This window comes from Panthera pardus, unplaced genomic scaffold (assembly GCF_024362965.1).
Source record: "Panthera pardus isolate Hobbes unplaced genomic scaffold, ASM2436296v1 HiC_scaffold_22, whole genome shotgun sequence".
Lineage (NCBI taxonomy): Eukaryota > Metazoa > Chordata > Mammalia > Carnivora > Felidae > Panthera > Panthera pardus.
Genome location: NW_026526788.1, coordinates 63958764 through 63985847, shown reverse-complemented (window position 1 = coordinate 63985847; position 27084 = coordinate 63958764). Strand labels below are relative to the sequence as shown.

The window sequence follows — 27084 nt, the reverse complement described above, 5'->3', positions numbered from 1 at the left end:
GCCTGGAGCCTGCTTCTGATTCTGTGTCTCCCTCTCTCTCTGCCCCTCCCCCGTTCATGCTCTGTCTCTGTCTCAAAAATAAATAAAGGTTAAAAAAAAATTTTTTTTAAAAAGTTACCACATCTACCAGTTTCCTCTGTTCCATGCAGACTTTCTCCAGAAAAGCATCCACATCAGTGAGTGGGCTTGTGTAAAGAGGAGATGTGGTAAATGCCAGCCATCGGCTGGTACCATAAGCATCTTGCTCTCAAAAGCAAGGTGCTCTCAGGTGGAGGAGTGACCACCCTCACAGGGCCCTGTGGGCTACAGTCAGGAGGAAGGGTATGAATAGTCACCCTGCTGATTGGCGTATTGGCTGTCTGTACATTCTGCATTAAGAACAAGAAGATCCTTAGCTGGAGCAGGTGCCTGAAATCATCTTCGTAGAAAGCCTCCTCCCATCAAATTCCCATTTGCTGTATCTGGAGCCAGCTCAGAAGTTGACAAGTGGTAAAGAATAGATGAAATTGAAAAAGAATGAAATGTCCCTCCAGCCCCTCACCTTGGAACTGTCCTGGCTTTGTGTTGAGTCACTGGAATTTATAAACACAGATTCAGTATTTGATGTAAGCCACTACAGGGCCGCCATTAACAATTTAGCTTTTCACTTAAAAGTATTTAATTGCAAAAGAAATATATACATATGTTTTTCTGTGTTTAAAAAAACAATTCAGATCGTCACCCCTCTCCTGCCCCCTTTTCCCACACAACTGTGATCTGTTTGGTATTCATGCTTCTGAACACTTTGCATTTGCCAGCAAATAATTATGCCAAGAAAGAATATACAAAGTTCATTTGAGAGGTTGTTCTTATATGTCATTTCCTATTAGATATATTATTATTCTGTTTTTCCTTTTCATTCAGAGGTAGATCTTAAACAACTTTCCAAGACAGAATATATAGGTCTCCCTTCCATATAATTTCTTTTAATTTCAGAGTATTAAAGTACCTGGTATTGTTTCACCGTGCCTTTTCATGGACATTGGGGTTATTTTCTATTTTCTGCCACTATAGTCAATGTTGGAATTAACAAGCTCGTACTGTAATAATTGTTATAAAAATACCCAAAGATAATTAGATTCTCTTTTGGCAATTGGAAGTGTTTCTGCTGACTTGTAAAACAAATCCCATTCAGCCAACTGCTTGCTTCTTAGACCTGCAGATCCAGGTCTAAAACTGCCAAGTCCATGCCAAATATTGCCCCATATGGGTTAAGACATTACCTTCCTGCTCACACACTACCAGGAGTCCCACATGTTAGGGATTCATTTGTATTAACTGTCATCTTCTTTTAAAATAAAAATGCCAATGGCTTATCTAAGGGAACGCTGAGAGGAAGGCCGAGTGGGATTTCCCAAGTTCACTAGGTGAGGAAGGTCATTTCAGGCAAAAAGAATAAGAGATGACTAGGCTGAAAGGGTCACGTGATGCCAATGCCTGGAAGTTGATCATAGACCAAGGAGCCACACTGCATCCTAAGCCTCTCCCAAGTTGGTCTTAGCTATCCATGGGCACCTGTGCTCTGTCAGTCTGGATTCCGTGTTGGCATCAGGCAGGCATGAAGTACACAGGAATCACAAGGGAAAGGGAAGCCTGTGGGTAAGAGAGACAACTCCATCAGTTGTACTGGCCAGGTGCCCTGCCCACCTCACGGCACCCCTTCCAGCAGAGCCCACGGTGCAGACACACAGTCAGAACTTGAACTGAAAGGGTCTACTGAATGACTGCCCCTTGTCAGTTGGGTTTGACAAGGAAATCTCCTAGCAGCACCTTCTGAGAGTTTGGTTTAAAGCATGCAGATAAACCTTCCTCTTTCTTTTATTTTGCCTCACCTTTACAAATGGTTATGGTTGCCTTCAGAGTCAGCTTATTACCCTGTATATATAGCAGTGTTCGCGGGTTTGCTTACTTCACCAGGATGGAAACAGTCTAGGATCAGTTATGATTATGCCTAACAGAATTACTATTTTTAGGAGATGCCGACATGTTTATCAGCTTCACTGTATAAACATGAACAATTTTTGTTTTAGCAATTAGCTACATCTGAGAAAAGATAATTGGAATAAGAGCGGAAATGGGTGCAAAATTTCCTTCAGGTGGCTGGCACTACCTGTCCTTAGTTCTTGGTCCAGGTCCGATTTCTAAGGTTCTCATCATGGAACCTCATGTAAGCAAAGTTCCACCATGTTCTCCATGGTAAGCTCCCTGCCTCTTTTCATCCTTTGCCCTCACACCTTCCCCAAGCCATTCCATGGAAAGCCAGGAGGCTGGACCAAGGCCTCAGGCATTATGGATAGAGAGTGAAATGTAATGGGGATGTTCTAAAAGGGAGTTATTTTAGAATTAAGCAAGTAAGGGTTTTAAACGACTTCTGCCATTTACTATTATCTTAGCAAGTGGCTTCCTTTCTTTGAGCCTTAGCCTCTTAACCTATAAGATTGTGCTATTTGCTTTTGGGGTTTGACTTAAATGGAGCACTATATAAAAAGCATGTAGCACAATGCCTAGCAGATAATGGTCACTTTGCAAAATGCATATGCCTATCGCCGATAGTCAGCATCTAAGGGCTCCTCTGGAGTGAAGGAAAAAAAGAGGGGAGACATCCTTTCATGGTGTATCTATAGCCCCAGGCATTTATTTGATACTTAATAGTATCAACTACTGTGACCTAGGACATGTTTAATCTAAGCCCCTGTTTTTTCATCTGTAAAACAAATAATCACCTGTATACACTCATAAAGTTACAGGATTACTAGGCATCAAAACACATGCCTCTTTCTCTCTACCACTCAAGGCAGATAACACCTTTACCTGATTAGTGAACAAGTTCCTTTTATTCAAATAGAATGAAATCAGTATTCATTTGTATAGTTTCCTGCATTTTAGTACTGAAATTACCCTAAATTTGTTTCTTTTTGTTTCTCCATCTGTGTCTATAAATATCTCAGTTTACACATACACAAACACAGTCTCTAGTTGTACTTCTATATGGTTAAATCTTGTTTATACGATTTTGGATCCAGGGAACATGCTGCAAATTCAAGTTGCTAAATTAACTAGGACATCGCTTGTTTCATGCCAACCGTAAAAGATTCTGTAAATATAAAATAAAGTGGGCATTGGATTGGTTTATTATGAGAAACCAAGATAATCTTCTCACGGGACAGATTTCTTCTTGCTATTAAGCTAGAGAGATTTCTAGATGTGTTAAAAAAAAAAGTATGTGTATAGAAATTTCTGTCTGTGGAGCTTCTTTTGAGAAGCCATTAATCCCTTCTGAGAGAATGTACAATAATAGTTCTTACTGTCCCTCAGGGTTAGTTTGTTAATATATGCAATGAGGATATTTACTCAAGGGGCCTAAATAGATTTTTAGCATTAATTTTTAACATTAATTCAGTATCTATGTAAGAACATTTAATGTGTCTGGCAAATACACAAACACATACACACACACACATCAATTCTAGCAGAATAGCAATCTCCATACTATCAACACACATTTGGGATGTTTTAAAAATTCTTTCTAGAAACATATTCCTTTCTACATAAGCCATAAGAACACTTAGACCCTGGCTAACCTGCCATTGCCCTGGAGTTACTATTTCCAGGGGCTTTGAGGGCTGTGGTCTTCTCCCAAGTGACCCCACTCCTGGGCTTGGAGGGGATTTTGATATTCAGTGTGATCTCCTCAGCAAGATTTGTCAGTGTGCACCATGGAGAATAAGCAGTCCTAAAAGTGGTGCATGTGTTTTAAGTCCACAGAAAGGAGATCACTTGCATAGTTTACAGACTGAACACTACAGGGGGCTGTGTAGCTGTTGTCTAGCAGAGCTGTGCAGTCTCACAGCAGATACTCAATAATTGTTTGTTGCCATGAAGTTGACTCTTTAGAGTACGTACCTTTGCTAGGATATAGTTTTCCACGTTTTTATGGGATGACATTGGGGTTGAGAAATGAAGAGGGTGAATGTCGCTGTGTGGAGACCTAGGTCCTCATATAGCTATTCTTGCCCATGTCAGTGGTATTGGCATTAATGATTCTTATCCAGGCTGTCTTGCACAGTGGCAGGAGACAGTAAACTTAGTCCAGAGACCCAGAGCTGTTAACCGCTTCCCATGTGACCTTGGAGAACTCGGAACTGTATCGCTTTTACTTATGATATTTGAGATCCCTTCAGACTCTGACATGTCCAGGACCAATTTGAAATGATCCAGTATTAGGATTCCTAGAACTCCAGGTGCTCAAAAAAAGGGAAAATTTCTTTATATAAATTAGTTGTACAACTCGTTGGCTCAGATCGTGGATTCCACGAGTCATTCTCATGATTCTTGATTTTTAGTCATTTAACCGGGCCATATGTAACATTTCATCACGTTGACATTCAAAATAAAGTCACATTCCATTTACTAGTCAAAATAAATTACTGCTTAGTGCAAGGAAAGTTGTTTTGTTTTTTTTGTTTTTGTTTTTGTTTTTTTTTTCCATCAGCTAGCCTCCTCCTCCTGGTCTCCTAATCCCAAGCTTGCTTACCCAGTTTAAAGGAAAAGTCCTGAGAACTGTTCCTTTGATGGGGAGAAACTTGGAGAAATGTGCTCAGTCAGCCACAGAACCCCATTCTTCCTGAAAGTTGATGTTAAGGCTACTACATAGGTTTTGTGTTGAAACATGGGAACATGGGTCTAGGAAGATTTTAAGTCTTAGTCATGCACTGTACTCACAGCTAGCTGCCTTCTCCCTACGACTCACACCGCCCTTTGTTTTGTTGAGTGTTGTAACAAGGCAGTTTTCCCTTGAAAGCAAAGGCACATAGTATGATCCAAGAAAATAAATCATTTAAAGTCTCATTTTGAGCACAAACGAGGGATACCACAGCTCAGTGACCATAAGCCTTGCCTAGACTATAAGACCTACAGTTACAACTCTGCCTTGGTCATGACGTGTGATGACTACCCTTTAAAAGGCAAGAGACAACACCACAGAGAGACATGATCTCTAAGCTGATTTTTACAGAATGAGTGAATGCTTGACAGGAGGAAAGAGCAGCCCAGGAAGAATGAAAAGCACAGGGAGAAAGAAGGCATGTTGCCTTCAGCGTGGCCTGGGCTCAAGAAGCACATTGGAAAAGGGCTGAAGCTACAAAAGTCCCCTGAGGATAGATTGGGGACTGCACTTAAAACTTCATTGGGATCCTTTATGAACAAGCCTACAGGAAGTTTTGAATGAGTCTAAGAAAGAAATTGACATAGTCCGATTGGATTTTAAGATCATGAGAGTACAATTTCTGTTTTCTGGAAACTTGCTGTGTAATAGCAAGTTCGTGTTTAATACTTTAAATGCTAACTTTTTAACTACTGATATTTTAATATTTATTAAGTCCTAACAAGGCATCAGAGTCTAAACTAAGCCCTCTTGAATGCAGTATCTTATTTAATCTTCTCAAGAACGTCATTGAAAAGAAAGATGCTGTAATTATCCCTCCCTAATTGACAGGCGGAGAATCCAAGCGTTAGAGAAAGGTTGGGTAACTGGCCAGGTTCATACAGTAAGTGCCCAGATTTAAACTCAGGCGCTTTGGTTCCGCAACACTAGTTTTAACCCCAGGGAAGTGGTCTTTAGTTCTGGATGCACACAAGAATCACCAGGGGAACTTAAAACAAAAACAAAACCACCCTAATGCCCAGAATTCTCAGTTAAATCGCAATTTAATCAATTCTCCATGAAATCAGGACCCCTGGGAACAGGGTCTTGGCATCTATTTTAAAAGTGCCGGCAAGTGATTCTAAAGGACAGACAGAGTTGCAGTCTACTGAGCAAGACTACAGTGTCACCTTAACATAGGGGAATAGTTATAAACATCCATATTCTACCACCACCCCAAAATCACAAGAAAAAAAAGCAAACTACGAAATAGTAAAATCACAGAAAATGAGGACTTTCATGGCTTTTTTTCCAGTTTTACTCTCAGAGAAAAGCTATGGCCTTCATCTGTTTTAAGACTGGCAGGCAGCAACGAAGAAAAAATCAAAGGAGGTAAGGGTAAAAAGGAAAAGGTGACAAAGGGGTTTCAAGGTGGGAAGGAAGAGAATGGTTGAAGTCGGGGCTGTTGAAGTAATAAGACACTATCTACTGATGAGCGGTCGGTAATATCAAAGGCACATTCGCAGAATGTTTCCTTTTCAGTAATTGTACAAAGACTCCCTTGCCATTACAAAGCACTTTTCTTCTTGGCGGATTGAAGAATGCTTTACCAACTAAATGCATCCCAGTAATATTCAGAGCTTAGGTCCAACATAATCATAAGTTGCCTTGTTATTATGGAGGTAGCAGCCCCATTTAATAACATATTAAATGCATTATTCATTTATGTAACTCAGACCCAGGGACAGCTGCTGGGATGAAAATAGAACCATTCTCTAATGCAAAAAGCAGGTGTGTGCTTACTTGAGTAAATGAACTCTATATTTCTGCACAATTTTCTTCTAAATTTCAGGGACAGGTCTGGTAGGGCTAATGTGATGCCATTTTCATCCAGGAAATAAAATGGTTTCAGAATGGTTTTTAATGAGCATTTAAAAAAAATTACCAACAGTCTTCTCGGTGGCAGAATCCCAGGGGGGATGGATTCGTGCTTTGGATTTAAGCAGAACTGTTGCTGCTGGATTCAGGAAAGCCTGGAGCAATGATTGGTCAGAACGGCGGCAAACAAAGGAATGTACTCTAGCTGATGATGCCAGTGGTGATGGTGAGCCCATGTCTTTATAGCGGCTCGCCAAGACAGAGTCACAGGTGTGCTTGGATGCTAAGTGATTAAAAATCATAACCTGCCTTCAGTGAAACGTGCAGGGAGTTTCTGATGCACAAACTCACTGGGATGGCATAATTACCGTGTGACATCACTGGTCATTTTCCTGCTACCTTTGCTGGTACCAGAATGTCACCATTCTGCAATGCTGGTGCATTTTTTCTCTCTCTCTCTTTCTCCCATCTACCATTATTTTCTCTTTTAATCAGTATGCACTGAAGCACAGTGGATTTTCTTAAATATCAAACGGAGTGATGTTAAAAATGCTCACCCAAGATAATGACCAATCAGAATGGGTAAGGATCCTAGCGCAGGAGCAGACATTTGGAGGCTGCCTGAGGGGCTAGGTGTTAACCCCTTAGTTTCTGGATTGTAAGGAGAAGCAGGGACTCCAAAGATAGGAATTGGTCACAGCTGGGCTGGTGAGTGAGGTGCTTGAAGGGTTTGGGGCAGTGGTCGTAACCAACTGCTATGCAGATACTTTAGCATTTGAAATGGTACAGTCAGGGGCTCCTGGGTGGCTCAGTCGGTTAAGTGTCCGACTTTTGGTTTCACCTCAGGTCTTGGTCTCACAGTTCTCATGAGTTCGAGCCTCACATCGGGCTCTGTGCTGGAAGTGCAGAGCCTGCTTGGGATTCTCTGTCTCCCTCTTTCTCTGCCCCTTCCCCACTCATGCTGTTTCTCTCAAAAATAAGCAAATGAACATTTAAATTAACACACACACACACACACACACACACACACACACACACACACACAGTACAGTCATCCCAGTGTGAATCTGCTATGAGCTTTGCATGTGCCCCGGGACAAGGATGCCCTCAAGGAACTTAAACTTCAAGTCACAGAGGAAGACAGTCAGACAAGGCATAAATGGGTTCCTATCAGGCAAATCATAAGGATTCCTTTAAGAGTTCAGAGGAGGGACAGTCTCCTTCTATTTAAAGAGTCAGTACAGTCGTGGTAAAGAGAGGAAGTGTTCTAGAGACACATTTTCTGGGGTCTTGACTATGTGATCATGAGAAAACTGGTTAACTTCCATGAATCTTAGCTTCTTCATCTATATATTGAGAATAATACTTTCCTTAAGCAGAACATTTCAGGGTATTTTTAAGATAAATGGCAAAAGTCATGTAAAGAACTTAGCACAATGACAAGTATAATTAGCACTCTCTCTATATGAACTTTTTTTTATTATTTCACTTCTTATTTTACTATCCTTGTCAGGAAAAGACAGATGAAAGGATTTGTTACTTAAAGTGTAAGTTTTAGGCAACTGAGAGAGCATGCACAAAGACAGAGAAGCAGAATGAGCAAAAGAAAATAAGTACTCTCGAAAGGATTGAAAATAGAGGTTTGGCTAGGGCAGAAGGAGCTTTTTGGTGAGAAAGAATTCAGAGACGTAGTGAAGTGAGCTTGCGGAGGGCTTCATGCACAAGATGACAGGATTTATGGCTTATCCTAAGGACATTTGGAAGCTGTGAAGATTATGAACAGGTCACAGAAATAATAATATTAAGTAAAAATAACTGGTAACCTTTCATAAGCACTTGCTAATCATCAGGGCGGTTTTAAATACTCTGTGTACATCAATCCGTTTAATTTGTACAACTACCTTGTGAGGTGAATTACATACTAATAACTGACCTTAGAGTGATCCATGGTGTTCAGAGTACTTTCCCAGACAGTGTTTAATTTGACTTTCTCAACCATGATCTTAAGCAGTCAGTCCTGAGACTCAAAGCACAGGAAAGGACATTGGCTAGATTTGAAGGAGTAGGAAAACGATGGCCTGCGAGTCATAGCTGGCATACTGCCAGCGTCGGGAAATAAGGTTTTACTGAAAGCCAGCTGCCTCCATTCTTTTACGCATTACCTGTGTCTACTTTCATGCTGCAATCAAAGAGTTGAGTACTTGTGACAAACAGCAGATAGCTGGCAAAGCAAGAATATTTCCTATCTAGCTCGTTGTGTTAAAAATGTCTCCACTTCTGGTCTAGAAGAGTGGAAGGACCTTAGACTTTGCTTCCACTCTGAGCTCCACCACTCATTCTAGGTAAGTGAGCTTGGGAAGTCTATTATATGAATTCATAAAGTGGTTACTATGGACCCCACCCAAAAAGATGATGAACAGATAACACTGAAGCTCAAAGTCTTAAAGGTGAATTGTCCTAAAAGCACAGATTCTAATTAATTATGAATCTGATAAACTGCATAGGACCAATTTGTGGAATAATCCTTTTTTTTTCTCTCTATTAAAGTTAAAATAAGAAGAAAGAAGTGAAAGAAGAGGGAAGATTTACTCAGTCTGCATACTGGTCTCCTTATTATGAGTTTTCAATAATTAGCCAGTATATCTCTTCATAAAATATCGAGTAGAAACGATCACATTTAGCCAACTTTCTGTACTACACCATTACCATAGCATCCTCTGTGGGGTTTAATGTTAAGTCACATAATCCATAACAATCTATTCTTTGCCTGAATTGCAAATTCCCTTGCAATATGCATTACTCATTCTAACCCTCAATCATATAGCCTTTAAAGTATCTCCTAGACTACTTACAGATGTATCTTCAAGATTATAAACATGGTGAGGGCAAGAAGCGTGGCTTCTTTTGCTGTGCACTTCCCGTAGCTCTGAAGTGAAATGATTCATTGACAGAATAAAAGAATGATATTAAAGTGCTAATAATATGTACAGTATGTTCCTCTGATGACTTGTCTTTCTGGCGGGTGCTTTATAGGAATTAGCTCTAATCCTCAGAGAACCATGCTGTGTAGTTATTGATAGCCCTCAGGGCTACACAGTGGTAGGTCTGGCTTTAAAAAATCGGGAGTGATTTGAATGGTAATGAGCCGGATTACAACGTGAGCTTCTCTGGTTTTAGGTATAGGAAAGTGGTTTCCAATAACTGCACCGATGGGGTAAGAGAACAGTACACTGCCAAACCGCAGAAGTGTCCCGGGAAGGCCCCGCGGGGGCTGCGGATCGTCACTGCTGATGGGAAGTTGACGGCAGAACAGGGGCACAACGTTACTCTCATGGTGCAGCTGGAAGAGGTAGGACCGAAGCCCGAATCCCTTTTGTCTTCTAGGGCCAGTGATTTTTTCCTAGGAAATCAGGCTTGGTGTGTTTTTGGTTTGTTTTTATTTATTTATTTATTTATTTATTTATTTATTTATTTATTTATTTATTTTTACACGTCGTTGAAACTGTTTATGTTTTTCTACCTTTAGGTCTTTGGTTTGTGGTTGTTGCTGCTGTGACTTCGCCTTCTCTGACACATTTCCTCAATTATTTTCATTTCAGTGCAAGTTGTTCTTCATGCTGACCTAATCTATCACTTCTTGGGAATTCTTTTCGGAGTTAATTGTGCCTTACTGGCACTTCCGGCAAAAAGGTTCCTCAGAATACATTAGTGGTATTCCTAAAATAATTAAGCACACACGCATGTTCAGCCTAAAAGGTATTACTGCTGTCTTCCTCTCTCAACCTGAAGTCTTGGCTTTTCTTTTCCGAAGGCAGCCTGCTGGCCATACATGGAACACAAAGGCTACTCTAAATATAATTGAGTATACTGTCTTTGGCAATTGAGAGTTTGTATTTTTGTAGCACCTCTGCAATATCACTATGAGGATCAATTACTATTTGACAAATTACGGTTACCTGAGATTTCTGAAAATGTAGACTGGATGAAATGAAACTCATACTGTGTTTTTTAAAATACACACAGGCATTTTTATCATCTTGCAAAGGAGGAAGATGTTCTCTAAAGGAGAAATAATTTCATTAAATGGTCTCAATTATGAAGCCAGGCAGTGCTGTATCCAGCCGTGTTTTCTGAGTGCTAAAATATGGGAAGCACTGTGCTAGGTCTTGTGAACACAAAGGGATTTAAAAAGTTAATAATGAGGGGCGCCTGGGTGGCTCAGTCGGTTAAGCGTCCAACTCTTCATCTTGGCTCAGATCATGATCTCAGGGTTCGTGAAATTGAGCCCTGCATTGGGCTGTCTGCTGACAGTGCAGAGCCTGCTTGGGATTCTCTCTCTCTCTCTCTCTCTCTCTCTCTCTCACCCTTTCTCTCTCTACTCCAACCCCTGCACGCGCATGTGCACTCTCTCTGTCTTGAAATAAATAAACTTTTTTAAAAAGTTAATAACGACACCAGGATTAAGATCATCATCATTGACTTCCATCAACTTCTGATAGCTCAGTGGCTTTCGATCTGTAATATGAAGAAAAATTACCTGGTGAACATGTCAAAACAGTTTTCCCAGGCCATTTCTCCAAAGGTTCTGACTAAGTTGGGGGGGGGGGGGGTGCAGGGGCTAAGAATATACATTTATAACAGGATCATAGGTTATGCATTGTGCTTTGAGATAAACAGGGGCACCTAGGTGGCTTAGTTGGTTAAGTATCTGACTCTTGGTTTCAGCTCAGGTCATGATGTCACTGTTCTTAAGTTCAAGCCCACATCAAGCTTGGGATTCTCTCTCTCTTACTCTCTCTCTGCCCCTCCCCTGCTCATGCACACACACACACACACACTCTCTCTCTCAAAGTAAATAAGTAAACTTAAAAAAAAAAAGAATAAACAACAAAACAAGGGCAAAGTCAAGGGGGATAGTGTAGCCTGACAGGCTCTGGAGTGTGACTTGAAGGGGAAAAGATGAAGCAATTAGGATTGCTTTGTCAGGATTGATCAAAATCATTGGTATTTTAATTCCTGTAGGAAAAACAACTGTGAATTAATGAGTTTGAAACTCCAGCTCAGGGTGGTGCTGAGGCTTCTGGTCCAAGGACCACTTAGAGAACCGTTCTTGTAACCTAATACTCCTTTCTGGTATCTCCTTAATAAGTGCCTTTCAACCATACCTAGTCGCCTAGATACTAAGGTTTTCCCAAATTTTTCAGTTGGATCTAGAAAGATGCAGACCAATTTAGGCCAGTTGGAGTTGCTTGCATTTCACAGAACTGGGACCAGTGCCTGAGGCTATGACATATTAGCTCACAGCAAATAAATTTATATATATATATATATATATATATATATATATATAGAGAGAGAGAGAGAGAGAGAGAGAGAGAGAGCCAGAATAAGATTCTGAGAGAGAGAGAGATGAGGGGGAAGAAGACTGTGACAGAATTGTCAAGAGGATTTAGGAAAACAAAATTCTTTTGTTCATAGATAGGACATTCATTGCCATGAGTCCAACAGTTCATGCTGAATTCCTCTCAAGAACTTTGCCAGTTCATACGTCACATGTAGAGGAGGTCAGATTTCAGATTCCCAGTTAGAAGGTCGAACAGAAAGTGTTGGCTAAAGAGTTGGCTCACAAGGCTGGGAAGATAAAAGTTGACTTCAGGTCAAATCCCAGAGAGAAGAGAAACATAGAAAAGTAGCACAATTCTGTGCATTTTTGTCCCTCTCTGAGTTGTTTGGCAGCATCTACGTGATACAGAAAAAATAGAACGCAGTCACAAAAAGGATGAGAAGTCAAGCATAGTTTTTAGAAGGATTACGTTTTGAGGAAATAAAAATTAGAGTTCAGGGACTATCAGGGAAGGAAGCTCTGGTGAGCAATACAACACTGGGTTCTTGAGACTTCTAGAAAACTCCGTCATATTTGTTTTTCATATAAAATATTGAACATTTAATTTAAAATATTACATATATATCCAGAAAGAGGACCATGAGGAGGAAAAAAAGCATCAGAAAAAAGAACAGTTGTCTGAGATATATTTAATATGTTCATGAATATGGGTTAAGATAGAAAATGTAACCCACCAGCAGCACTCAGTAGGAGGCAGTCAACAAATAGAAGTTGTAGAAATAAAGATGTAGTAACTGATATTAAGAAGTTAGATGGATTTACAGCCGACTGAACCCATATAGATAGAGGATCAGTTAACTGGGAGAAAGGACAATTGGAACTTTAGCATTTGGCATAAGAGAAGAAGGATAGAAAATAGAGAAAATAGGAAGGGAAGGGGCACCTGGGTGGCTCCGTTGGTTAAGCCTCCGACTCTTGGTTTTGGCTCAGCTTCTGATCTCATGGTTGGTGAGTTAAAGCCCCACATTGGGCTTGCTGTTGGGCTTGCCCACAGTGCAGAGCCTGCTTGGGATACTCTCTCTCCCTCTCACATCCCCCTCCTCTGCTCACACACGTACTCACTCTCTCTTTGTCTCTCTCTCTCTCTCAAAACAAGTAAACTTAGGGGCGCCTGGGTGGCTCCGTCAGTTGGGCATCCGAGTTTGGCTCAGGTCATGATCTTGTGGCTTGTGAGTTTGAGCCCGGAGACAGGCTCTGTGCTAACAGCTCAGAGCCTGGAGCCTGCTTGAGATTCTGTGTCTTCTCCTCTCTCTGTCCCTCCCATGCTCATGCTCTGTCTCCCTCTGTCTCTCAATAATGAATAAACTTTAAAAAAAATTCAAAATAAGTAAACTTAAAAAAAAAAAGAATAATAAAGGAAAATGATGAAAGACTACCATAAATGTAAGTGGAGACCCAGAGGAGAGAAGAAAGATATAGAGTCAGAATCATTTTTGAAGAGATAATGTCTAATAATATTCTGAAACTGACAAAAGGTGTGAGCATATCAACATAGATGGGAGAAAATCCACAAACCCCAAGCAGGAGATATACAAAGAAAACAAAAATCATGTAGGTATCATATTCAAACTACTGAAATCTAAAAACAAAGAGAAAATTTTTTAAAGCAGCCCAGGAGAAAATGGAATGACATTTTTGAAGTTCTGGAGGAAAAACAAATGTGAAGGTAAAATAAAGACATTTCTCGAACAGAAACCGAGATGAGTTGTATAAGCTGATTTCTATAAAAAGAAATACTAAAGGTAATTCTTCAGGCATAAAGAAAATGATGCCAGGGGCGCCTGGGTGGCTCAGTCGGTTGAGCGCCGACTTCGGCTCGGGTCACGATCTCGCGGTCCGTGAGTTCGAGCCCCGCATCGGGCCCCTGTGCTGACAGCTCAGAGCCCGGAGCCTGTTTCAATTCTGTGTCTCCCTCTCTCTGACCCTCCCCCTTTCATGCTCTGTCTCTCCCTGTCTCAAAAATAAATAAACATTAAAAAAAAAAAAATTTAAAAAAAAAAAATAAAAAAAAAAAAGAAAATGATGCCAGATAAAAGTACAATAATGGAAAGAGTGAAGAGAAAGAAAGAAGGCATATACAGGGTAAATTGCAATTAATAATAACTTTGCAGGCCAATAATGATCAGCTATGGGTTTAAAATATATGTAGAATTTAAATACATGACAACAATAATTCAGTGTGTATTAAATGGCATTAAAGTGTTTTCAGTTCCATGAAATGTCTGTAAAGAAGTAAAAGTACTAATTTATATTAGACACCAGCAAGTCCAGAATATGTGCTTTAATATCTAGAGAAACAGCTAAAAGAATAGTCAGAGACATTAAACTATCAAGTTATTGACAGAGGAACTGGAATAATATTAAATGCACCTCATTAATCCAAAAGAAAAGAAAGAGAGGAGAGGAAACATTCTTACAGTCAAGACAAATAGAACAGATACAGAAATAGTAGGTATAAACCCAAATATTATCATTAATTACGTAAAATAAATAGTGATTTTTGTGGCTTGCTTAAGAAGTCTGTGTCTAACCCAAGGTTGTGAAATCACGCCACAGTTTTTCTTTAGTTTCCACATTTAAGTCTATACCATCTTGAATAAAACCAAGGTAGCTACAGGTTTTTCTCTTTGCATATCCACTGATCCAGCACCACCGAAAGACAGTTCTTCTCATGCTGAATTGCCGTGAGCCTTTGTCATAAATCAATTAAATGTACCTCTGTGGATTTGTTTCTAGATACTGTGTTCCATTGGTTTTGATTTTCAAACCTGTGTTAATTGATCATTCAAACACATTTTAAGTACTCTAGATTTAGAGTAAGTCTTGATAATTGGGCATATAAATCCTCTGAACCAATTAAAAATCATATGTATAATTATATATAATATACTTTATAAAAATTTAAGAAACAAAACACATGAACATAGTGGAAGGGAAGGAAAAATAAGATAAAAAACAGACAGGGAGACAAACCATAACAGATTCTTAAACATAGAGAACAAACTAAGGGTTGCTGGAGGGGTTTTGGGTGGGAAGATGGGTTAAATGGGTAATAGGCATTAAGGAGAGCATTTGTTGGGATGAGCAGTGGGTGTTATATGTAAGTGATGAATCACTAAATTGTACTCCTGACACCAATACTACACTATATGTTAACCAACTTGAATTTAAATGAATGAATGAATGAATGAATGAATAAAAGAATGAATGACATTAAAATATAATGTGTACCTACAGACAAAACTAACACCTTATTTTCAATATATCTACCCAGAACACTACAACACATTTGGAAAAAATTTTTAAAAACATAAAATGTGTAGTGAAATATACCATGATTGTGAATTGAAACATAAAGCAAGGGCTCAAGAATAGCAAAGATATTTTAAGATGACTCACAGAACTGGATGGTTTACATTACAGATACCAAAATTTATTATAAAGCTATAGTAATTAAGAACGTGTCAAGATATATATATATTTATACATATATACACACATATATGTATACACACATATATACATATATATGTGTGTGTGTATGTGGTGTGTATATACATATATATGTATATGTATATATGTGTATATATGTATGTGTATGTGTGTGTATATATATATATATATATATATATATATATATATATATATGTGTGTGTGTGTGTGTGTGTATATATATCCTATATATCCAAGCTGATCAAGAGAGGGAATAGTGAGTCGAGAAATACACGCATACATATATATGCATGTGTGTGTGTGTGTGTGTGTGTGTGTGTGTGTATATACACATACACATCATACTCTTTGTGACAAATGATACACTGTAGTAGAGTAGATAAATTATCTTTTCAATACACAGTGCAGTGCCATCAAAGTCCACGTGGGAATACGTGAATCTTGATTTCTCTTAACACAAAAATAATTCCAACTGGGTTGTCCATCTGATTTTGAAAGATAAAACTAAAGTGTTTAAAGAAAATGCAGAAGAGTATTGTTAAGCAGAGATTGTTTTAAAACAGGAAATGAAACGTACTAAATATACAGAATAATATGGTTTGATTAGACTATATTAAAATTAGGAATTTCTTTTCTTGAAAATACATTATTTAGAAAATAAAAAGGTAAGCCCTGGAGGGTAAGAAGTTATTTGCAATACGTAAGTTCAATAAAGGACTCATGCCCAGAAAATTATAAATGAATTCTACAATCAACTCTACAAAAATTCTGGCAACTAGCTAGAAAATGCACAAATGACTTAAATGGACTTCTCAAAGAGGGCAACCAAATAGGTGATAAGCATATGAAAAAATTCTCAACATCACTGCTCATCAGGAATACACCTGAAAACTAAAATAAGATATTACTATCTACCTATCAGAAGATTAACATTTTCAAAGACTAATAATACCAAGTATTATTATTGGAGTAACTGGTCATTCATACAATAGTGCTTGGAGCATGGATTGTTACAGTTTTAGAGATCTGTTTGACATTAACTACTAATCACTGTACTGTTCTGTAAATATATGTGCAGACTATAACCCAGGATTTCTACTCCTAAGTGTACACTCATCAGAATGCATACAAATATGCACCAGAATATGTGGAAAATAATATACATGGCGGACTTACTCATAAGAGGTCAAACTGGAAATAAACATGTATCAACAGTGTCATCAAGAAATAAGTTACATTATACTTATAAAATGGAATGCGGTACAACAATGAAAAAGAACAAACTATTCCTCCCTACATAAACTTGGATGAATCTCATATCCACTATTACAGTAAAGAAATCAGACTGAGAAAAAAAATACATATATGTATACATATATATATGTATGTATCATGTGATTCTGTTTAATTAAGCTGCAAAAGTAGGCAAAGCTAATTTATGGTAACAGAAGTGACAGTGATAGTTACCCTTGGAGAGGAGGTGGTGGGGGGTGGGATTTGGGGGTACTGGAAATTTTCAATTTTTTTTATTGATTAATGGATGCATTCATTTTGTAAAAAAAAAATCAAGCCGTATATTTGATTTACTTATTTTTTCATTATGTCTTTTAATGCTCGACAAACAACTTACTTAAAAATCATTTGAGAAATTCAAATAGCATTTATCTGTACATTTTGTATTTAGGTCTTTAGGGAAAAAAAGAAAACGGAAAGAAAACTTTGGGGACATTTAGGAAAGGATGTACTTCCTGGGTCAATCCTATATTCTATACTTCCCTGTATAGTGAGCATGAAGTCATCTTTCCCAGAGATATAAGGAACCTGGTTATGATGACTTAGAAGGACATGATCTTTTGAAGCAGGAGATGTTTGTGCGGAAGCAGGCTTCAGAATTCAGAGTTTTGTTCCATTTCTAAGAGCACAATAGCGCAAGATCTGAAACAAGAACTCACGCCTGGTTGGCTCTGGCCTTTGTACACCCTCCAGGGACAGAGGCCAGGCTCTCATCCATTCACCTTTGCTTTCTATGTAGCAAAGATCATCAGGCATCTCAGACTTGGCTGAGTGATGTGAGAACAGATTGGGGAATCTGGTTCTAAGATGTGTAAATTCACGCCTTCTGGGCGCACGAAGGGGAAAAAAAAATAACAAGTTAGTTCATTCCACTTGAGTGGGCAAAGCTACAACAGTGAGAAAGAAATCTGCTATCTTCAGCTGTCAGACCTGGCCCCTTGATGCTCTTGTCTCTGAGTGCAAAGTACAAGCCAAAAAGACTGTCCCCACATCAAGAGGCCCTGGGGACCTCAAATGCAGCTGTGGGATTCTGTGCTGATGTTCACAAACTGTCCTTACAGAAACACCCGGTTTCTCTATTAATCTCTGGGTTATATACATAGGCTTGGGTGATGCACATGATCAGGCATACAAAGTAAAGGAAAGTAGAGTATCGCTGAGAAGCTGGGGAGCATTGATAAATGTAACACAGTGACAACAATTTGGATATCCAGCCTTTAATGAACACTAAGTGTAGTCCAGTTTGTGAATGTTTTCTTGTATTATTTCATTTAGATCCCACAGCAACCCTAGGGGAGTAGGTGTTACCCTCCTCATTGCATTTTATAGATAGCACAGTTAAAGCACAGAAAGGCAAAGTAACTTACCTGAGATCCCACAGCTACTTACACATAGAGTCAGGAGTCAGATCCAGGCTGTATGGTATCTGGCCTTTTTATTACTTCTCTCTGGTGGAAAGAGCCAAGTTCTGGGAACGGACCTCATGTAGTTCCTAATGTTCCCTAGAAATACTTCCCTGGAGACACATGGTAACAAAGACCAAGAAGTAGAAAAAATAGGCAAAATTTTCTATGCCCTAGCCAGTCTGGCTTATGGCTGCTGCTATATTCTTACACACTGGTCATATATAAAGCAAAATTTTCCTCCTGGATTTTCTGAGAGTATTATGGCTTGCGATCAATTTGTTGAAGACCATTTTAGCAACCAGAGATCCCAAATCCTTTCTAGGTTTCCTTCTCTTTGTAAAATTCTATCTGTATTGAATGGCTTCTATGTATCTGGTATTGTTTTATCCATTCTAAAGAATATTGGAAATATAGGACATGAATGCAGGACTCAGAGAGTTTGTCCTCCATATATGCCCAACTTCTCCAGAGTCTTGGGTATGAATTAGATTAGAAGAATTATTTAATCAAATCCAAAACAGAAACAAACAAAACCCCTGACATATGCCACTGGCACCACACGCGGTCTGTATTATCCCCCTCAAAGTCTCTGAATCCGCTTCTCATTTGAATTTGACACTCCTAAATTCGCTTTAAATACAGTATTAGGCTCTTGCCACCATACCTAGTGCCAATTTTTCACAACAGTAGGGACATTACTGCCAAGCTTCTGATGCTTCTAAAGTAACAAGTCCTCAAGGTACCAAAGGGGCCAAGAAGTCCCCACTACATTCTGATAATTACACTACAGTGTGATTAATGCAGAAATAGGCATGAGACTCTCCAGTGTGGTATACTATTTTGTCATTTGGACACCACGGATTAGGCCTATGTGTCTCCTGGCTTACTCATAATTCCGTCTTCTCCTATAGGCTTGTCTTCTGTCTATCGGATTGGGTAGGGCTAGGGACGGATATCATGCCCCGTTCTTTGCCCCCAGTTATTTACATACAAGCCCCTCCGTGTAGGCTCCACCTCCTGTACATATCAAGTAAAGTTTGAATGGCCTGAGGAATCAACTGTGCCACCAAATAGTTATCGTGTGTATTTATTGGTTCTCCAACACATATTTTACTAAGTTCCAAGTTTACAGCATGTACTTTTCATTTATGAGTAGACCTATTTCATTTTGTAGAGATCCGTGTTTTTGGTGAACAAGGGTCTCTGCCGTATCAAGTTTCAAATAACAATCTAACCACATGAAATATAAAATGGTAAACATTTTATATTCATTCAAAACAAACATACAATTTAGTTTACTGCATTATATTGTGATAATATTCTTGGCAGCCCGCCCAGCACACAATAAATGCCGTTAAGGTGTGAATCATGCCATGCTTTGTTGTAGCCCCAACATCTCTTCTCACTGCGCCTAACACATGGATAGAACTCAGTCAGCGTATGTGGATTTGGATAGGCTTCCCCAAGGAGTATAGAGATGAAGCCCAAACTTAAAAGGAAAAGACTCTTAAATTTTCCATCTCATCCAAAACATGTTTAACTCTTCATCTGAAATCTAAATCCCTTCCTTTGTTCTGTACTAATGCTTGTCCTAATTCTAACATAAGAATATCAATGAAGACCTTGCTAACATCAGAGCGAAGAAGAGAACTTCTTATTGACAGAAGATTCTCAAAGGCTAGGTACACTGATGCTGGCTTGTAGCTCCACACACAGTAGTATGTGTCAGAGTAAAAATTGTGCAGACTTGACATGTGCAAGAAATGGAAGGTGTCCTTCAAATAGCATGTGAGGCCACCCTCCACATCTAGGTGACAGAAAGGGCTGTGTAACACAGCTGGTTCAAACTCCCAAAGCTTGGCTCCCCCACCTGTTACTCAGAGAACCACGTAAGTCTGTTAAAGTTGAGGAAAAGCCCCTACTGTCAGGAACTCCGTCACTGCCGTTTTCATGTTCTCTCCCAAAGTACTCTAATGAAGGATCCTTCACCAGAAGCAACAAGCCAAAGGAGACAATATTTCTTCCACTGCAGACTCCCTCATTGTGGCTAACACAAGAACACACAGGGGCGCCTGGGTGGCTCTGTCGTGTGAGCGTCCAACTTCAGCTCAGGTCATGATCTCGCGGTCTGTGAGTTCGAGACGCGCGTCAGGCTCCTTGCTGACAGCTCGGAGCCTGGAGCCTGCTTCGGATTCTGTGTCTCCCACTCCCTCTGCCTCTCGCCCGCTCATGCTCTGTCTCTCTCACTCTCAAAAATGAATAAATGTTAAAAACAAATTTTAAAGAACACATATACATATACACTCTGCATTTATGCATCACTGTTTCCTTGGGGACAAAGAATAGTTAATCCAGAGACCAACCAAAAGGGGAGAGAAACTGTCCATAAAGTTATATCTGACTAGCCAAACATTTTCCAACCACACCAGAATTTAAGGGAGCCTATCAAAGGTGTTTTGCCCTGAGATCCAGGTATCCAATGACAGGTGGCATCCCTCTGTCTGGAGACTTGTTTAAGATGGATGTTCTCTGGACCACTAATGAGCACCTAATGAGCCTATAGACTTCTCAGTGCGATAACTCGGCTTCCTGGAGAAATCCAATGCAAGAACCTGAAGGCATAGGATGGATGGCAGAGAGCCTAATCAGTCTTAAGAACTCAACAAAACCCATTTGGAAGGCATTCATTGGAGAAGACTGTAGGCAGAAATGGTGTCTGTCTGTTACAGAAGATAATTAAATCTGTTTTAAACAGCTGTAAGAATAAGGAGATGCAATTCGCTGCATAATTTAAGACTTTTAAATTAAATCTGAGGCAAGGGACTAAAATTAAAACTTTGATCTGTATCTCATTGTCTTAATACTTCAATTTACATACAAAGACTGGAACTTAATAAGGAAAATTCATGATTATAACTTCTTCGGTGAGACCTAACTTCAAAACATGAAGGCTGTGTCCTCATTAAATGGATTTCAATGATCTGTAATTTCACATACATTGAAAGACTTATGGCAGCATAAAAGTAACCACAGTGTAATAACACTTCATAAATATTGCAGGATGCTCCCAGCCGTCGGATGATAGAGAACATGACTCTTGATAAAATTTTCTGTGAGAACCTCATTTGTTGAAGTCATAAAGGAATTTGACCTACTTTTTCATCTGGGGGAAAATTGGGGCCTTTAGAAGTGGCACAAAGAGTTAGTAGGCAGTGTTCAGTCTAGACAGGTATCAGTGTCTAAGCCAGCCCGGGGCGGACTCAGAAGCCTCGGCTGTTTTCTCCTTTCACACAAAGGAACAGGAGCTGATTTCAATGAGCCGTGGGGACTTAAGAGGCTTTCTCATGTATTATCCCATACTCTATTCAGCTTTATTCTCTTTGACTCTAGCAAGGTAACTGAGCCACTTGATTTCTTCTCCCTTGCTGCTTCAAGTTAAAAAAGAAAGAGGGAAATGAGGCGGGCGATATAGGTTGTCTCTAGCCAGAGGCCTAGCATCTGAAGTTCAGGTTGGCTTGGTTACCAGCTCTTTTTTTTAATGTTTATTTTTGAGTGAGTGAGAGAGAGAGAGAGAGAGAGAGAGAGAGCGCGTGATTGGGGGAGGGGCAGAGAGAGAGACACACACACACACACACAGTCTGAAGCAGGCTCCAGGCTCTGGGCCATCAGCACAGAGCCCGACGCGGGAATCAAACCCGCAAACCATGACCGGAGCCGAAGTCGGATGCTTAACCGACTGAGCCACCCAGGTGCCCCTTTTAGCAGCTCTTTCTAAGGCTCCACTTTTCCTTCCCTCAATACTGGTCCACATACATTGGGGTGTTGCTATTCTGTAGGGTTTCAGGGAATCAGTGTTTGCAAAGCACTTTGCCTTGACAAGCAAAGAGTGACACCTGGCTCATTACCGAGAGTTTCAGTCTCTCAGCCTGTCTGCTTTAGGCCCTACAACACCAGTGCCCCATTTCATTCACACGGCTGGCCACTACCCCTGAAGGAGAACTTCACCCAACCATGCAAGGTTTGCCCAAGTGTGCAGCTTCCTCAGGTTTCTGGCTTTGCACTTTGTCATTTATTATTCCGTGACTTTGTCTTATCAGCTCCTTCCTTAGTGTAATCCACCATTTTTTTTTAATTTTAATTTTTTCTATTAGTGTTCTTTATTTATAAGAGGCATGGAGAGACAGAGCACGTGTGGGGGAGGGACAGAGAGAGAGGGAGACAGAATCGGAAGCAGGCTCCAGGCTCTGAGCTCTCAGCACAGACCCCTGTGTGTGGCCCGAACCCACAAACTGTGAGATCATGACCTGAGCCGAAGTCGGACGCTCAACCGGCTGAGCCACCCAGGCGCCCCTAGTGTGATCCACCATTTGTGTCCGTGGACAGTCTCCACCTTGTGACCAGTAGCACTTGAATGAACTATGCATCTTCGCCTAAGAGCTGAGATCATTTTAGCAGCCTGAAGGGGTGTTGGAATATGAGTGGATCTTCACTAATGCCCATAACAAGAATAATACAATTATGAAAAATAGCAGGTCACCTACCCTAAATTTGATGATTTGGCTCATGGTCATTATGCCTATTTTTATAAGTAAAGAAATTGAGGTTCAAACGTAAATTGCATTTCAAAGGGCATATAACCAGAGTCTTCCAACTCCCAAGATGACTCTGTAGGGCACTTCTTCTTCATACAGTACTCCGTAGACCTCGATAAAGTCACTTAGATCTCTCAAGAACCTAATAATTTGGAAAAGTGAGGAAATAAGCATCTGGGGCAAGAAATCATATATCCATTTCAGAGATAAGATCTTATGACTTTGGTTAAGTCTAGCAAGTGATGCTAGATATAAAAGTTTTGAACGCTATTTAGAAATTTTGAAAGCATAACATAAAACAGTATAATGATTCCAGGATTGTGTGTGTGTGTGTGTGTGTGTGTGTGTGTGTGTGTCTACGCGTTTGCACATGTTCAAGTGCTTCTCATTGGTTACTATAACATTCACCAATCTAACAATGTCATCTCTGGGTGATACAATTATGAGCAATTTGAATTTTCTTTTTCCTCATTTGATGTGTTTCCTACATTTTCTTTATAAATTTTCCATGACTTTCTCTCTTTTTTCTTCTTTCTTCTAATTAAGCTAACATATTTCTATAAAGTATTTTCTAAGTTTTTTTCATTTTGAGAGAGAGAGAGAGAGAGAGAGAGAGAGAGCGCACATACAAGGGAGGGGCAGAGAGAGGACAGAGAGAATCCCAAGCAGGCTCCGCAGTGTTAGCACAGAGCCTGATACAGGGAACAATCTCATGAACTATGAGATCATGTCCTGAGCTGAAATCAAGAGTCGGATGCCTAAAAGATTGAGCCACCCAGGCGCCCCAAACCTAACATATTTCTATTATATATTTTACTACATAAAAATATGTAGGAAAAATTCATTGCATAAGTTTATTCCTAAAGGAATCTCCCTACTCCTTTTTTTAAGCACCATTTTGCTCTTATTCCATACCTGAATGCTTTAGACTGATTTTTTAAAATTATTTAAAAATATTTACATGATTTTTGTCATTTGGTGGCACCCTAGTTTTCCTACCAAAGCTTGCTGTGGGGATTCCTAAAGCCACCATGTAGTGGTAACAGTGTACTGATGTCCTATATTACCTAAAAAGTGTTTTTAAAACATAATGGGTCACAAGTATGAGCTCTATCTACCACAGTGTCTAGATGCCGTAAGCGGACCTCGGCTTATAGTTATTGATCTGCTTACACAAGCCAAATGTCCTTCCTGCCTTATGGTATTCTGTTCCATTCTAAGCCAGACACCAAGTACAAAAGACATAAAAAGAGAATGTGGAAATTTGCTGTTCGTTTCAAACACATGGTGCTATGGCTCATTTGGAAATGAAGGATTAAACCATTTTGTAATGTTCCAGTTGGAAATTCTTGGTCTGAGCATTAGATCCAGAAGTGTTTGGATACTTAGATAGGCAAATCCCAAGGATTAGAGTCCTCAGTGAAGGGCCCAACCATCTGTATTTCATCCTAGGGAAAGTGAAATATGTATCCAGTCAAATGATTTGGTGGATCCATAGTCTGGTCTTCTGGCATCACTGACCTTGTTGGACCTGAGTTCTCCGGTGAAATGTAAAACCCCATATGCACTGCCCTCCTCCCTTGTGTGAATATTCTCCCTCCGGGTCAGAGTGTACAAGTTTACTGCTGCTACCTTTTCTTGCAAGAGGTGTGGGGGTCTGCATATTTGGGGAGGCACCTGTGCCAGAGAAAACCACCTCTGAGTAGATAAGGGGAGGAGCTGACTCTATAATTATGCAATCATGCCACTATGTAAGTATCTTGAGATTGTGTCCAGAGCTCAGTTTTTAAGCTGAAGAGAAACCCAGAGAGCATGAATTGAACCACATTTTCAGGAAACACTTTCCCAGCAGATCTAGTGAGGCCATCTCAGCTTTCAGCAATGCTAGCAGCTCTTGAAAAGGATACCAGAGAGAACCAAGACTTGCTTAGGAACAGAAGATAGGGCATTTGCAACTGTCTTAGATAGACTAGTATTATCCTGTGCTGGAAGGACTCAGTTTACCATTATAAAAGGGCAGGCTCAACACAGTCATGTCAGTTGATTCTTGTTTAGAGTTCTTCTCACTCTGTTGAGCACTCACATCAGCAGGGTGTTCACAAAGAAGTTTTGCAGCTTCCGTGGTATTTTACAGAACCTGGAATATCATACTGAGCTCCTCTTACATTGCTATTTAATGAACAATTTGATCCATGTTGGCATTCCGTTAGAGGGTTTTAGCTACTGGAACTTACAAAAGCTTTCTGGTTTCACATATGAGTGAATCCTTTCTTCAAGAGCACCCACTGGGAATGAGCACAATAAAATAGTTTCAGTTGTGAACCAGTAGTAGGAGTGCTGAACTTGGAGTTAAGAAGAGAGAGTTTGGTTCAAACTAGTCTTGGGACTCAAGGCAAATCTTAACAGTCTTTTGGGGTTGAAGATTAAATGAGATACTATACAGAGAGCAGTTATTATTTCTGCCACAGTGAACTTTCAAGAAATGCTGTCTTTTCTCTTAGCGGCTACCAGGAGATGTTCTAGAATAGTCTTACTTGCATATTTTATATAAGAAGTCACCTGCCAGAGCTCACTCTTACTGAATAAGCACAAGGTATATAGCACTGCTCCCATGAACTTATTTCCACCAGCTGAAGAAACCTCCTGTTTGATAGTCAGGGCTCAGTGTACCATAGTGATCTCTTTTCCTGTTTCTTGTTGAGACTCTGTTAACCTGAGTCTGACTAAACCTACCGGGAGTAGGCTATGCAACGCACAGGTGGGTTACTTTTACTTTGTGCTCCCCACTCTGTTAAATATTTTTAGTCTTAGAAAGGGCTGAAATATCTTATTTTTGTTTCTGTCATTCAATGCTGCCTGATGAGTTTTTGATTGTACTTTGTCGTCCAAAGAGCATTGGAAAGAACAGAAATCTAAGACCAAAGTTGGCTGTACTCCATCATCAATCTATGATCAATCTGTGTCCCCTTCTGGTTGTTTCTCATATACCTAGTCAATACTTAAACATTTACATTAATGGTAGAAATAGAATGGTGTGTTTTGTGATATTTCTTGTGTCGTACCATACTCCACCCCCCGCCTTTGAAATTTGGTGAAATCTTTACTTTCTCTTATTTACTCCCTCCCTCTTTTAATCCTAAGTGCTGGTCTCTGTCTGCACCTCACATCTCTTTGCCCTCCATGGAATCAGTGTTAACAGGCTGCACTGTATTTACCATCACCTTTATGCTCATAAGAACACACACATATAGTACGTATACTGTTATCTGTTGTGTTTCTGTTTGTGACAAAAATGGGTTATACTCAAGTCAATTCTCCGCATCGTACTTTTTGCCACATGAACTTTAAGCTCCCTTTCAAAACTGAATTTTCGTGAAGGCTGAGGCAAGCTGGAGCTTTGCAGGGGCCAGGCTCTGACATATGAGCCCAGTTTCTATCTGCAGTGAGTCTATAATGCCTTCAGCAATGTCTTAGAATCTCATCTTGGGACAAGGCTGTCAGTGTTGAGTTACTATAGCATTTGTTTTCCCATTTTCCTCTCAAGCCATGTTGCAGGAACTGATAGGTTCATACACCTTCCATTCCTCAGGTTAATCTCGGCTCCTTAGTGGCCATTTGATATATTTGTTTTTCTATTACAGAAGTCAGTGATGCCCTTGTAGAATCCCCATATGGATTTCATGTGGCTTTTGTGCTTTTCTTGGGCACATCTTTTGAGCTAATAGTCCTATATCTATATCAGGGCACATGACGAAAGGGCAGCAGGTCTAAAAAACGTTATCTGGTAGCCTAGATATTTGCCAGCCTAGGTTCCATTTCAGGAATGATGATTTGTGGTTTATTGAATTGAAGTAACTCTCAATTATACACACATTTTCCTGACTTCTGAATTATGAGTACCTCTTGTTCCCCATATTGTCTATTCTCTTTATGGCTTCAACGTGACACTGCTTCACCAGAAGGAAGACATAAGAATGTAGTATGGTGTTCACATCAATCCATATTTCCCCTTCTAAACAAAGCTGTTGTCAGGGTGAGGGGGGGTGGGGAGCCAAAGCCAGGGATGGAGTCTAACAGGAAAAGAAAGTGATGCCTTGCCTTTGTTATCATCTTTCTCTCTCGCTGGAAACTATTACAAGTACCTTTCAATTAAGGAAGTTCACCAAGGACTGAACTGCGTGGATAAAGTTCAACCACAGATAATCTTAAACCCTTAAGTCTCACTGGCTGTGGGATTTCAGGCATCTTATTTAACCCGTCTGTGCCCCAGTCCTCCTGGTGTAGCAGAGCAAAAGAACATCTTCCCTTGCTATCTCCCTGGACTCCTGACAGCCAACCGAGATAATATATAAGGAAGCACTCCAGTGAACAAACAAA

General features: G+C 39.9%; 1 protein-coding gene across 7 annotated transcripts in view; it reads left to right on the top strand.

Moving 5' to 3' along the window:
- The window catches only part of SORCS1 (sortilin related VPS10 domain containing receptor 1), a 546182-nt gene that overhangs the window by 421025 nt on the left and 98073 nt on the right, over positions 1 to 27084 (top strand). For all 7 annotated transcript variants that reach the window (XM_053909904.1, XM_053909903.1, XM_053909906.1 and 4 more), the window contains exon 18: positions 9737 to 9908. In XM_053909904.1, the coding sequence (XP_053765879.1) occupies positions 9737 to 9908 (172 nt within the window). The remainder of the gene's footprint in view (positions 1 to 9736; positions 9909 to 27084) is intronic.